Below are 14908 nucleotides of genomic sequence, written 5' to 3' on the forward strand. Positions count from 1 at the left end.
TTGGTTGCGGTTGGACTTACCAAGTGTTTCTGATAGTTCACAACGCCACACAAGGATGAACGTCGCCCATTCATCGGTCTTTGGCGGTCCTTTTAGCTGCCCACGAAACTACCGACAACAAGGGTTGTTGTGGAGGCGTCGACGACAATGTAACAGGTGGTAGGGTGGCGGTGGGGCTCGCAACCTTCGACTTCGCCGGCAAAGAGAGAGCAGCGGTTGTGTAGGCTTCTAAGGTGGCGGCTAGGTTTAGGGTTTCCTCAAGAAAACGAGGGGGAAAAAGGTTACCGGGTTTAATCTCATTCCACATTCAAACATAACTCATTTTTTTCAAATTTGGTCCTCCTCCACTATAAGCTTTTCAAATTAACTCTAAAACTTACCAAACAACCCCCATCTTTAATAATTCATTACAATTCAAGTCTGACGGTTACCATTTAACCCTCAAATAATAGAAATGTAGCTTTTAACACCCCAATGTGCACATCCCATTAATTAGTAAGACTTATGGCTAAAATACAATTCTTAAAAATACGTCTCGGGTTCTAGGGTTCATTATTTATTTATTTATTTTAAAATGGACTGTTACAGAAAGACCTGGATATGGCTCCCGGAAAATTATATGGAAGACCAATGTATGGACCTTGGCAATTATATGTAGGATGCTATTCGTCTTTATGATAATTGCATGGAAGACCATGAGGTGGCTCTTAACACTTGTTTGTAAGACCCGTGCTTTGGCCCCCGACATACCAAGGAAAGACCAAGATACGACTCATGGCATTATAGTAACTGTAAGGTTATGGATGTCAAATATTAATCTCTATTTTATGTATGATATATGGTATTTTGGAGAACTTACTAAGTTATGTGCTTACATTTTATGTTTATGGTTTTAGGTATTTGTGGTTCTAAAGGGAAGGGCCTGACGCAACTACACAACATCCCCTATAGTTTTCGCATTGACTACTTATGATTTTTACTCTGATGTTTAAATAATGTAATCACTTTGATTGGTTTTGAAACAACTCATGTGAATGGTTATTGTTTTAAAAATAAGAATTTTACTCTGAATTTTTTTGATATTACAAGTTGGTATCAGAGCCAAGTTTGAGAGATACGGGCACACTCTCGGGTTTGTTTGAACTCAAACTAAGGAATTGGTAACTTTTTTTTTGAAAATGATGAATTTTCCTAAAAAGATTTTTATAAAAAAACAGGGGTGCGATGCATGCAATCGGTCAGGCTCAAGTAAGTGATTCCTAGAATACTAACATATAATGTTATGTTATATGTTATGAGAATTGCATGCTCGATTAGAGATAAGGATATGCTCAGGTCTGCATGATAGAATTCTAAGAGGGATACCTTTATATGCATCTTGGTTGAGATTTTAGAACTGCATGCTAGTATGGATGTCTAATGATTGGATAGAATGGCATGATTAGGTGGTGCACTGGTTTTGATTTCTCGATGCCTGAATACTACTTGCTTTGTGTTTTGTGGGACTCATATTGATGTGATTTAATTATTTCATGAATATGTTAAGTTGCATGCTGCAGAGGTTAAATAATCTCAGAGTGATTAATTTGGCCCTATTGCGCAACTCTCGTCTGAGTCTAACCATTGTAGGGTTGAGACTTTTAGTCCGAGGATTATCTAAGATTTTTTGCATGCAATCGTATTCATGAAGTAGTTTGCTAACAATAGTAGGGGATCTTCAGCAGCTGATGGCAGGGTAGGGTGAGGAACCTAGGAGAGCCTATGAAGTACAAAATTGTAGTACCCCTCACTTGTTTGACGAGGAAGGAGGTTGATTTCCGGTGGGGCCTTAAGCAGTAGGCAACGTTCGAGACCCTCCGACAGCGACTTTGCGAGGCTCCAATCTTGACCCTTCCATAGGGAGTAGAGGATAATGTGGTTTCCTTGATGCATCTATCACATGATTGGGAGCGGTCCTCATGCAGAGAGGACGAGTGATAGCCTATGCATCGCGGTAGTTGAATCCGCAAAAGTCGAGATATCCCACGCATGATATTGAGTTGGGAGTGGTGGTGCTCACTCTCAAGATCTAGAGGCATTACCTCTATGGGGGTCCAATGTACCATTTACACAGACCATAAGAGCTTGAGACACATCATGGATCAGCCGAACCTGAACATGAGGTAGCACATGTGGCTAGATGTATTCAAGGATTATGACTGCAAGATCCTTTACCATCTGGGTAAAGTGAACGTGGTGGTGGATGCCTTGAGCTGCAAGTCAGTTGGATCTTCTGTTCTGACATCGTGTATGAGGATTTCCATGGACTCCCCACTGGTGGGATTGATTAGAGAGGCCCAGGATGAGGGTGTACGACATGAGAATTGGAAAATCGAGAGGATCAGGGGCGAGATCGCCAGATTCGTGTAGGATAGTCGTGGATTATTGACCCGTTGCGGTTAGGTGTGGGTTCCAGTATTTGGTGGGGTCAGACAGATTATACTGGAGGAGGCTCATAAGTCTCATTTCTCCATTCACACAGGGGCCACCAAGATGTATCGGGATCTAAGTTTGAGTTACTGATGGCCGTGCATGAAGCAAGAGATCGCTTGGTACGTTGAGATTTGCTTGACATGCAGGATAGTCAAGGCCGAGCATCAGAGGCCTCATGGCAAGCTGCAACCTCTGGATATTCTCATGTGGAAACGGGAGCACATCACGATGGACATTATCACCAAGTTGCCAAGGACATCGCAGAGATATGATGCTATATGGGTCATCGTAGATCGGTTGACCAAGAGTGTCCATTTTATGGAAATACTAGAGAGTTTTTCGGTCGAGAAGTTGGCCGATGTGTATATCAACGAGATTGTTGATCGCCATGGGGTACCGGTCTCTATTCTTTCAGACTGTGATGTTCGATTCACCTCCCGATTTTAGCAAAAGTTCCAAGAGGAATTGTGCACGGGATTACATTTCAGCACCGCCTACCATCCACAGACAGATGGCCAGAGCGAGCGGACCATTCAGACCCTCGAGGATATGTTGAGGGCCTACGTCATTGATTTCGGCGGGAGTTGGGACACCTACCTACCCCTTGCATAGTTCTCCTACAACAATAGCTTTCACTCCAGCATTGGTGCTCCACCTTTCGAGCTATTGTTTGGGTGGAGATGTTGTACCCCAGTCTGTTAGGGTGAGGTTGGACACTGGGTCATGGGTCGGACTGATGTGGTTTTGCAGACTACTGAGAAGATTCATTAGATCAGCCAGCGCTTGCAGACTTCTCAGAGCCGACAGAAAATTTATACCGACCGACACCGATCCGAGTTGGAGTTTCAGGTCGGCGATATGGTGTTGCTGAAGGTCTCACCCTAGAAGGGTGTGATCCACTTCAGGAATAGGGGAAAGTTGGGTCCCCGATATATTGGACCATTTTGGATTATTGCTAGGGTTAGCAAGGTGGCGTATAGACTGGACCTTCCGGAGGAGCTCCGTCAAATTCATAGCACTTTCCACATTTTGCAATTACGGAAGTGCATATTAGACGAGGATGCGGTGGTGTCCTTGGATCACATTCAGATCGATGAATGCATGAATTATGTTGAGCATCCTATGGCTGTATTGGACATGAAGATAAATGTTATGCGTAACAAGGAGATACCTCTGGTAAAGGTACAGTGGCAGCATCGGAAGGGATCTGAGTGGACTTGGGAACCGGAGGCAGAGATGCGGGAGCATTATCCAGATCTGTTTGCTACAGTAGACTTAGAGGACGAAGTCTAGGTCAAGTAGGGGAGAGTTGTAACATCCCGATATTTTGCAGGTATCTTTGAATCTTTCCTTCATTATTATCATTGTCATTTTAGTCCTTGGGGTTGGAAGTATATAGCCATGAGATGCCATAATGACTAATAACACAATTTTGGATCAGGAGGAGTACGCTACGCGTACATAAGGATACGTCGAGTATACTAGGCGCGACCTAGTATGCTGGGCGTACTCACGTCAGGAGTAAACCCTAATATTTAGGGTTTGGGTATTATATAAGTATCCTTATGAGCTCATAACCCTCTATCATTTCAGCCTCTATAGATTTGAGCTGTTTTCTCGAAATCCTAACCTTTCTCTTGAGTGTATGAGCTAAAAGTGTGTGTATTGAGTAGTTGAAGAAGATGAGATTGCATCAAAGTGTTGGAGAAGCAAGACAAGATTGAAGATCTGAGATTATATTGCCATCTAGAAGCTCCAAGAGGTAAAAATCTTCTACCTTTATGTTTGTATGATGTAGATCTTGCCTTGATAGCTTTATGACACCATTCTTGTCTCAAAAAGTCCCAATATTATGCATGTTATGATTTAGACGTGTTAAGCTATCCTTTCAGACCCTAGGAAGGGTTCTAAATGATAAAAATGAAGTCCTAATGGCTAGAAGTGTTCCATGCAAGTAGTAGAAAGGTCTTAATGGATTAAGACCATGTGTTAAGGGCCTTTGTAATGCATGATTCTTGTACGCATTAAATAATAATTTATTCATTTTTATAGAGCAACTCGACGAGCTGGTAGCCCCAAACTCGTCGAGTAGGAGACTGGAAAGGGACGTGGGTTTTAAGCAATCTACTCGATGAGTTGAGAGCCTCAGCTCGACGTGTAGGTTTGCAAGAATAAAACCCTAATTTCGGGGTTTTGCACCCTATTTAATCATCTTAATCCCCACTTGCTGGCCTCATTTCCAGCCTCCAAGTCCCAAACCATAATCCACGAAACCCTAGTGCACTATTTGAGCTTGTGAGTTGTTTTTGAGTGATTATTGTGTGTTTTGAAGCTTGTTGAAGAAGGAGGAGCTTGAAGATTCAGAAGGAAACTAGTAGATCCAGAAACAACTTCTCATCCTCTTCATTTTGTGGTAAGCAAGTCTCAACCTTGCTTAGTAGCTTGATAGATCTCCTTCTTTTCACTTTATGGGGGTTTTTGGTCCAAGAAGCTTAGTCCTTGGGAAATGGACGTCCCAAGTGATTTACCTTTTAGATCTGGGATCTAGAAGGGATTCATGGCATAAAGGTGCAAACTTTATGACCATGGAAGCCCCATGCAAGCTTTAAGGTGTTCTTTTGGCCTTTTAAGTCCTAAGAGGCCATGCATGGAAGGAAAGTTAGGAGCTTTATGTTTTAAAATGATGTCTAAGGCCTAGATCTATGTTAGTATGATTTAGTTTGGAGTATTATGGCATTTGGACCAAGATCTATGTCCAAGAGAACTAGGGTTTTAGCTAAACTCATTAACAAGGACAATCAGCGGGTAAATTTGGAAACTCCGTGAGTATGGAGCTTATATCTAAAGAGTAGGGGCTTGATCCTTTGAGATGGCCCAAACAGACTGAGGAACTCCGCGAGTCCTGAGAGGGACTCGACGATTTGATTTGTTTTGTCCCGATTTTGTACAAGGTAGGACTCAGCGATTCTGCAAAGAGACTCGACGAGTTAATTCACCAAATAGTAACTATGACTAGCCATGGAACTCGGCGAGTCAGGAGGATGACTCGACGAGTTGGATCGTAATTTTGGGTTTTTGATTTATAGACTCGACGAGTTGATAAGTCAACTCGACAAGTTGAGTCAACCAAGAACGTTGACTTTGACTAGAATGTTGACTTTGACCAGGGGTAAAATGGTCATTTACCCTAAGAAGAATTATCAGTTTCTGACTAAGTGTTTGTGGTAATGATAGCCTGGGAGTCGTTGGAGCAGTTGTCAGAGATTCCTCACGCGAGACTTCACAGTTAGCTTACGAGGTGAGTTTCCTTCAGTAGTAATGGGTCGAATGCACCAATGTCGGCCCGTGTAGAGTCGCTAAGTGTGGGTTGCGCCCGTATCTTAGAATTATTTATGATTAGTAGTTAAGTGTGGGTTGGGCCCGTATCTTAGACTCGCTTATGATTAGTAGCTAAGTGTGGGCAGGGCCCGTATCTTAGTATCATCTGAGTATGTTTTGTAACATCCAGAATTCAGGTGTGTCTCTTAAACCCTTCTCCTTTTCCCAAGTTGTCAATTTAAGCCCTTAATTGAATTGTTATGCTTGTGAGTACGCTAGGCGTACTGAAGAGTACGTTGCGTGTACTTGCGCGCTTATTTTGGACGCAGACTCGCCTGGGTACGCGGGGCGTAGCAAGCCCAGGTGTAAACCCTAATTTGGGGTTTGTGCACTATAAAAGGAACGTTATGGTCTTGACCTCAGCCCCCATTTCAGTGAGTGAAACCTTAATAGAGATTCCTCCTTCGTTTCTAGCTAGTGTGTTGGTGTTCTAAGCTTCAAAGTGTCATTTAAAGGTGGTGGAAGAGAAGAAGAGGCCATTTTGGAGGCTAGGAGTTGTGGACAAGAGTAGATCCGAGCTTTTCAGAGGTTGGAGCTTCTTCCTGAGGTAAAAAAGCTCAAATCTTGTCTTGTCTTTTGTGTGGTGTGCTTCTTGGTCCCAAGATGGAGACTTTATGAGCAAATGGTCTCCATTGGCCTAGATCTATCATATTTCAGGACAAAATGAGTTGTATGTTCATAAAAATGCAATCTTGGACGTGGGTATTGAGCCATGCATGTGATCTAGACCTTTTGGGGAGGAAGGAAAAGTGTTAGAGGGTGTAGGGACCTTTACAGCCATGCAAAGGCTTAAAGGTTCCAACTTTATGGGATAAGAGGCCTAGAAAGAGTCAGATCTGGGAGATGAATGATTGTCTTAACCGTTTAAGACCAAAAACCAAGGAAAGGCTGAACTGAGACTTACGTTGGGCGTAACTCTCAGTACGCGCAACGTAAGGGGTTGAGGCCCCGTTTGTGACTCGCCGGCGTACGCCCCACATACAGAGAGGGTACGCGCCGCGTACTGCCTTCCATTGACTTTTAGGGTTTTGGTCAAACCTTGGACTTTTAGGGTCAGGGAGGGGTAAAATGGTCTTTTACCCTTTTGTGGAATTGTAGAGTGGATTTAATCTAGCCTTTGAGAGCCATTATTTATTTAAGAGTGTTGTTATGTGTTTAGGCGGGGGCTAGATCAGTGTGTTCAAGTGCGAGATTATCCGAGATACCCGAGGTGAGTCTTCTCACTATACGTTACCTAGGGTGGTATATTTGTGTAGACCGTAGGGTCTTGTATGCTATGTTTATGTATGTGATTATGTGAAATATGATATATATATATATATATATATATATATATATATATATATATATATATATATATATATATATATATGCTATGTGATTATATAGACCGGACCGGAGGGTCCAACAACATAGACCGGACCAAAGGGTCCAACGATACAGACCGGGCCGAAGGACCCAACGAGCTATGACCGGACCAGAGGGTCCAACGACCTACGGGACTGGAGGGTTCCGCTGAGACACATCGACTGGAGGTTCGTACTGTAGCCTCGAGAGGCGTATGTTTTGTATGTGGTATTTTGGGGAACTCACTAAGTCTTGTGCTTACAGTGTTTGTGTGATGTGTTTCAGGTACCAGTGAGGATCGCGGGAAGGCGCTGACATGACCAGTACACACTACCGGAGTTTCATATGTTTGATCTTGGGATGTGATTTTATGGAACTGTCATGTGAACATTGAAAATTGGAATCTTTTATGAATGAAATTGCTTGATTAAAAAGTGAAAAATTGTTTTAAATTTTACGTTGTTACATGTTTATGAATTAGTAGATTATGGTTATACTTGTTGCCTGCATGATACTTATATGTATGTTTAGTTAGCGGAGTGTGGGCGGGGGCCCGCATCTCCCGGATAGCAGAGCTTGTCGAGGCCCGTACCTCCTAGCCAACTGAGTGTAGGGGAGGCCCGTATCACTTGGTTGGCAGAGTGTGGGCGAGGCCCGTATCTTTTAGATAACTGAGTGTGGGCGAGGTCCATATCTCATAGTTACTCGAGTGTGGGCGGGGGCCCGTATCTCCTTGAGTGTGGGTGAGGCCCGTATCTCCTAGCTGCATGTTATATGTTATGGGGTAGTTTGGGGAGACTCACTAAGCTTCACGCTTACAATTTTCAGTTTTGGTTTCAAGTACTTCCGGTAGCAAAGGGAAGAGCTCGGGATGATTGCAGTGTACACACCATTCGTTCAGCATGGGATGTTTAGACTTTGATATTTTGACACATGATTTTGATACAGTATTTTGTTATCATGATTTGAGATACATGACTTATGATCTTTATTGTGATGTTTGATGAATAATGGTTTTTCTTAAATGATTCTAAAATGAAATTTTGGACCATATTTTTGGGATGTTTAAGCTTTTTGGACGTCCAAAGTCTTAAAGTTTAAGACTTTATGGTTCTGAGGTACATTTAGTGAATGGCTCTGGAATATGGGCTTAAGTGCTTAAGTCATTAAGCATTTATCATGATTTTAGACTTAACGAGCGTACGCCCCACATACAGAGTCAACCACCCTGATGGTGGTCAACACAAGGCGATGTACGCCCAACGTACGCCCTCTAATGGGCTTTTGTGATTTGGGTTTCGGATTGGGCCACCTTTGGGCCAGTGTAGTTTGGGCCTTTGGTGGACTTTCTGAATAGAAGTGTTTTGGGCCAAATATGGATATGGACCTTAAGGTGAGGCCCAACTAAAGATTTGGGCCCAATTTGGAAAATTGGGCCAATTATGGGCCTTGTATTTTGCGCTTTTGGATTAAGGAATTGGAGTTGGGCCTTGGCCCAACTTAAGAAAAGGATATAATGGACTATTACCCTATGTTTGGACCCTTGGTGAAGATTGATATCCCAATTGTTGACTTAGTATTTTTATTTTGGATAGTTCGAGAATTTTCGGTGAGACAGCAGTCGGAGACTTTCAATCCAGTTCAGCACTGCTTGTAAGGTGAGTTTTCCCCACTATACTAATAGGGTCGAAGGCACCAAGGCCGACCCCTTTGGATTGTTATCTTGCTTGATTACTGTTATGATCTGTTAGATCGGTATCCTGGTAGATAGGATGTTTCTATGTGGTTATGATATGTTACGATCGATATCCTGGTAGATAGGATGTTGCTATGCTTAGTGATCTGTAGATCGGTTTGACTGTCTGTAGACTGTTATGTATTTTTTGATATATTTGCATATGTTAATTGATAGCTGAGGCTTTTGCACAAGCCAACATACCAGGGCGTTCCGACCCGATGGTTGTGGACCAAGAGTATTCCATCCCGGTGATGATTGGATTCATTGTATGTGGGCATTCCAACCCGATGGTTGTAGGCCGAGAGTATTCTATACCGAGGATGATTGGACTCATAGTTTGTGAGCATTCCAACCTGATGGTTGTGGGCCGAGGGTATACCATCCTAAGGATGATTGGACCCATAGTATGTTGGCATTCCAACCTGATGGTTGAGGGCCTGGGGCATTCCAACCCGATGGTTGATTGGGCCTATAATTTGTTGTTATTATATGTGTGTTATTGTTATATGAGTATTTTGGGGGAAACTCACTAAGCTTCGGACTTACAGTTTGGTTTATGGTTTCAGGTACTTTAGAGGATCGCGGGAAGGCGAAGGCTTGATTGTGCACCTCCTCATGTTTTGTGCTATGATTTCTGGGAATTACTCTGATGACAAACTATTTTGAAAACAATTTGTAATAAATGGTGTTTTTAGATGTTTGAAAAAGTTTAAATTTTTTGTGAAATTTATGGATGTTACATTTCACCTTATATATTGAAGCTAAAATTATTTCATTTTCTAGAACTTTCTCTGGAAATCTCTCTCAATTTCGAATCTTCTCTAGAATTTCAAGGCGTTAACTAGGCTCTAAAGAGCCAGTTAGCCCAAAATATAGAAGCTTCCAGACCAGATTCTCTTTCTTGTGGGAATACTAAGTAACCGCACCTTTCATAAAAGAATATTGAGCTTGATAGGAACCCAATTATTCAACCGGGTCTCAACACCTCATGTAGAGTAAACTACCATCAAATAAATGACGAGCAGAATAATAGAGAAACTATCATAAGCGTCAATAATCTGACCCAGCCTATATGGAATCGACTGTGGCTGGAAATCATGTATAAGATAAAAGAAACTATCCCACTGCTCCTGCTCTACACCACCTCTAGGATTGGGTCTAAGAGTGTGAAGCTCCCATCCACTAATTTCTGACTGTCACATGTCTACAAGTATCCAAATCAAACACTCTATGAAAAGTGGCAGCAAGTGGTGCCTCCCCCATCCACACATCCTGCCAAAAAGACATATAACGCCCATCACCAACCCTGATAGGACATTAGGACCGAAGATCGAGACCTTTATCCCAAAGTTGGGTGAACATACGAATAACCCCATACCATGGAGCCGACCAAACTCTCATAGGGATCATAGACCTATAACCACCATTAGAACCATACAAAGATTTTATAACTCGATCCCACAACAGATCACACACTGATAACATCTCGACCACCAACGAAACATCATAACCTGTTGAAGGAGAACAAGCTCCCTACACCCTAACCCCCCTCTACTCTGGTCACTAAAACTATGTCTCATCTAACCCAATGCATATGTCTCTCATTCAGGTCCACTCCCCAGAAAAATTTGGCCCTCATAGCCTCTAAAGAGGTAAGAACCGAGTAAGGAGCAAGGAAAATCAACATTAAATAGCTACCCAACCCGAAATCCCACTCTGAAACCGATCGAACACAAGGGACTGAGCAGAAACACGAGTTATATTCTAACCCACTGGACACCAAAATGAATAAATGAAAGTTCATCCGCAACACAACCAATTTTGTCGGCAATACAAGACACCTGGGTTGAAGGGAGGCGCACACCAATCAATTTGCTTTTATGCAAATTGGTTCGAAGACCTAAAGCCAAAAAAAACATCGAAGAACGCGAATAAGACAGTTCATATTCTCAGGATCCTAAGCTAAAATAAGTATGAGATCATTGGCATAGAGAAGTTGTGAAATCTCAATCCCTAAAATAAAAACCCTCCTAAAAATATTAGTCAGACCCTAAGCAAAGCTATGTGAAGCCCCTTCATCACCAAGATGAATAAAAAATGATAAAGTCGATATCCGTGTCTTAGACCACGATAAATTTAAAATCATCGGTAGGAAATCCGTCAACCAAAATAAAGGCCCTAGTAGGTCTTAATAACTCCAGAATCCATCTACACCACATCGGTCCAAATAATTATAATATTTGTTTGAGAATTTAAAGTGATAATTATATGGATATTACGATATTTAAATAATATTGACATTGCATTAATACATTTTAATACATTGATGGTTTCAATCAGTATAAATGTATAATACATTGATGGTTTCAATCAATATAATGTTTATAATAATAATAATAATAATAATAATAATAATAATAATAATAATAATAAGAAGAAGAAGAAGGTTGTATATTGTGAGTAAAAAATAAGACATTTTGTGTATCTATAAATATATAAATATACTACTATTTAATTGTGTTTGTAGATTTATTTCTATTTTAAACCGTAGCAAACGAACATATATTCGTCCCACCACCTCGACTCCTTTTATCAACACACACACACACAAGCGTGACTCTCACTAGTTGTCTCGCTTTACCTCAAAAACGCTCTCTCAAAATGGAGATTCTCTACCAGGCGGTGGTGCTGGTTATCTTATATGGCCGGATCACGGCGGCGATGTGGTGCGTCGTCAGAAGCGAAGCTTCAAGGGAGGCATTACAGGCGGCACTCGACTACGCCTGTGGTGCTGGAGCCGATTGCGCACCAATACAGCAAAATGGACTGTGTTTTCTTCCGAACACCATACAAGCTCACGCCTCCTACGCCTTCAACAGCTATTACATGCGCAGATCCATGGCTGCCGGATCTTGTGACTTCGCCGGCACCGCCACTATTGCTAAAACCGATCCAAGTTAGTTCAATTTCACGATTCTCTCATTTATCAATTCTCTAACAGAAAATTCAAACATTTTTTTTTCAATTTTTTTCTTAAGTAATTTGTTGTATTCATTTCATGTTCTAAAGGTTATGGATCCTGCGTTTATCCAGCTTCTCCAAGGTAATAAATCTCATTTCATGTTGGTATAATCAAGATCATCATAGGATTTTAATTTATTTGATTTAATATATTTATGGTAATTATATACATTTAAGATACAGATTTTTTTTAAATGGACCAAAATGTTTAAAAATATTACAAAAATAGTTGTTTTGGTGATAAATCAAACTTGCATGCCACGCTTATTTGTATTAATGAGTAATGACATTGTGATTTGGAGGATAAATGTGTTAATTCATTTTAGAGTGATAACAAATCTAAAAATTTATTATACTATACGATCAATTCGTGCAAATAATTGTATATAAATAATTAAATATATACTTATATTAAATTCTAATTATACATTGATGTTAGATTTTAATAACATAAATATATGTTTATATTAAATTTACATATTATGTATACGTTGCTTTTGGATAATAACAAAATTTTTTTTTGAAAAATCCGAAAACTACAATCAAGGTATGTATGGTCTTTTTATATAATATGTTTGTAATTTACTTGCATTTATTTGTTAAACATAGCTAACTATGCATATTACACCATATCTAAAAAAAGACTATTTTGAGCCATTGGTTTTTTTAACATATCTAGCTATGCATAATTGTTGCACTTGCTTAATCTAGGAAATAGGATACATAGTATCTTTTTCTATTTTTTAGTATAAACAAGACCAAATTCTATAAAATGTAATATTTTTCTGATTTAATCATTTAAGAAATAGTTACTATTTTCTATGATTTAACCATGATAGCAATAACAACTAAAAAATAATAATCTTCCAAAACGTTTTTTAATTCATTACCGAATAACATTTGCAATGTTTAAAGAAAACAAACTTGAAGTGTTTAACCAGAAAAAAAAAGTTATATTAATTTAAAAAATAACTATTAAATGATTTTTATGAAATTTGACATATTGAATGAATGTTAATTTATAAGTAACTAGGTGTGAGACACATGTATTATATGAGTTTATTTAAAAAATAAATAAATAAATATAAAATTCTAAACATTTAAAAAGTATGAATTTATAAGAAAAATAAAATATTGAATTATAAAAATTAAAGTATTTTTTTCTTTTAAATTTAAACAAATAATTTAGATAAATAAATAAAGAAAATTAATGAATCTTTAATTTGATAATTTTAAAATTGGAAAGAAAGTTTATTATTGAAATTGATATATATTTATTATTGAATATAATACTATCTATAATTTAATAAAATGAAAAAACCATAAAATGACATGTAGAATAAAAATTAATTTAAAATACCACAAAATTATATGTAGCAAAATAAATGAAAATATGACATATGATAAAAAAAATATCTTTATTTATTTATTAGGGGGATAAGTTTACTAGTTAGAAACCTTTTTGCTCATATAAAACTTCTTTACTTTTGTAAGTAAATTTAATTGATATATGAAGTAACGAACATTTGATTATTTATCAAATTAATGTACTTTTTGATTAAAAATAACTTCTGAATTAAATTTGTGTATTGTATACGCAAAAAGAATGATTTTCGAATGTAATGATGACTTTATTCTTATTTCTATCACTTTCCAGAAAAAAAGGAGACGAACATGATTAAAAACTAAAAGTGAATATGAGAAATGATTGTGATTGGCCCACAATTTCTTTAAATCGGTCCCACATTATCTTTGACCGGTCAAATCACTTTTGATGGAATGTTCATTTCCTTTCACATGAGATCGAAATGCAATTCGGTCGAAAATATGCATAAAATATTATATTTAGTTCGAAACAATAAAATAAAAAGAATGTTTTCAAAGCGTTAGTAGACCAAGGTATTAGATTTATTGAAAAAAGGTTTTTCTTTTTTTAAATGTCGAAGGTTTAAGCTTTAGATTGACACCTGTAATTTAGAGTAGAATTATCAAAAATCTCAACGACACCATTCTTGTATAATTTAAAGTTTTATATTGTGGTTGATAGAGTCTCACCTATTAAATTTGTAAAACAATATTATGGTTAAACAAAAATAAAACTAGAGAGTTTTATATGAAATTTAGCCAACTTATAGACATTACTTTTACTGTGTTTTTTTATCGTCAGCACTGCAGGAGGAAGTATACCTACACCCGGAGGAGAAGCCAGTACAACAATCAATACTCCTATTTCAGCCGTTACACCACCACCGCCATCCACCACCATACCGCTTTTTGGGAGTGGCAGAGGGTTTAATCCGATTGGCACGGTACCCACATTGGCTGTCGGGTCAAATGTTAAATCTTTAACAAACGCTTCTATTTCAAGAATATTGCTTCTAAACATAAGCTTTTTAGTGTTCAACCTATTGATGTTTTTATAGCGTAATATGTCACATAAGTTAGAGGATCTAGGACAATTTTGTTGTAATATATGGAAGTATATGTCTGGTATTGTTTTTATTTATCTGTTTGATCTTGTTCAGTGGTTGGTTTTTGTTGAAAGTTCGTTGAGTTCAATTCATTGGTTATAATTAGTCACATTTTGAAAGAAGATATGTTGCAACATAAATATTGGATCATTATTTTATGCCATCAAACGCAAACAGACGATTCTTTGTACAAAATAATATCAATTTGATGTTTTTGATACCAATTATAATCAATTTTTTCAAATAAAGAGAATATCATATTCAATTTTATCATTTAAAAAGGTAAACGTCATCGGTAGATGTTTTTACCTGTTAGGCTTACAACTAACGTCACAATATTTATAGAACAAGATATATGACGTCAAATCTTAAACAAAAGATTTCATGAATTCTCAAGAGCTTCTTATTAAAGCTCTCATGGATTTAAATTTATCAATCTAAATGTAGTCTATTTTGAATTTTCAAATAGGTATGACAAATA

The 14908-nt window shown here is 38.5% G+C and overlaps 1 protein-coding gene across 1 annotated transcript; it reads left to right on the forward strand.

Annotated features, from left to right (window-relative positions):
• Window positions 1-11497: 11497 nt before the first annotated feature.
• LOC145095180 (Carbohydrate-binding X8 domain superfamily protein) lies at window positions 11498-14480 on the forward strand. The gene is made up of 3 exons (XM_079033105.1): window positions 11498-11891; window positions 12005-12038; window positions 14124-14480. The coding sequence occupies exons 1-3, from the start codon at window positions 11597-11599 to the stop codon at window positions 14377-14379; spliced, it is 585 nt and encodes a 194-aa protein (XP_078889231.1). The 5' UTR covers window positions 11498-11596; the 3' UTR covers window positions 14380-14480.
• Window positions 14481-14908: the final 428 nt, after the last annotated feature.

This window comes from Lactuca serriola, chromosome 1 (genome assembly GCF_051521515.1).
Source record: "Lactuca serriola cultivar US96UC23 chromosome 1, Lser_US96UC23_V15, whole genome shotgun sequence".
Taxonomy (NCBI): Eukaryota; Viridiplantae; Streptophyta; class Magnoliopsida; order Asterales; family Asteraceae; genus Lactuca; species Lactuca serriola.

Excerpts from the sequence above, each read along its gene's own strand:
- LOC145095180 (XM_079033105.1), top strand. The coding sequence starts at position 11,597 with ATGGAGATTCTCTACCAGGCGGTGGTGCTGGTTATCTTATATGGCCGG. Across the intron at positions 11,892-12,004 it reads TATTGCTAAAACCGATCCAA|GTTATGGATCCTGCGTTTAT; the intron begins GTTAGTTCAATT and ends CATGTTCTAAAG. Across the intron at positions 12,039-14,123 it reads GTTTATCCAGCTTCTCCAAG|CACTGCAGGAGGAAGTATAC; the intron begins GTAATAAATCTC and ends TTTTATCGTCAG.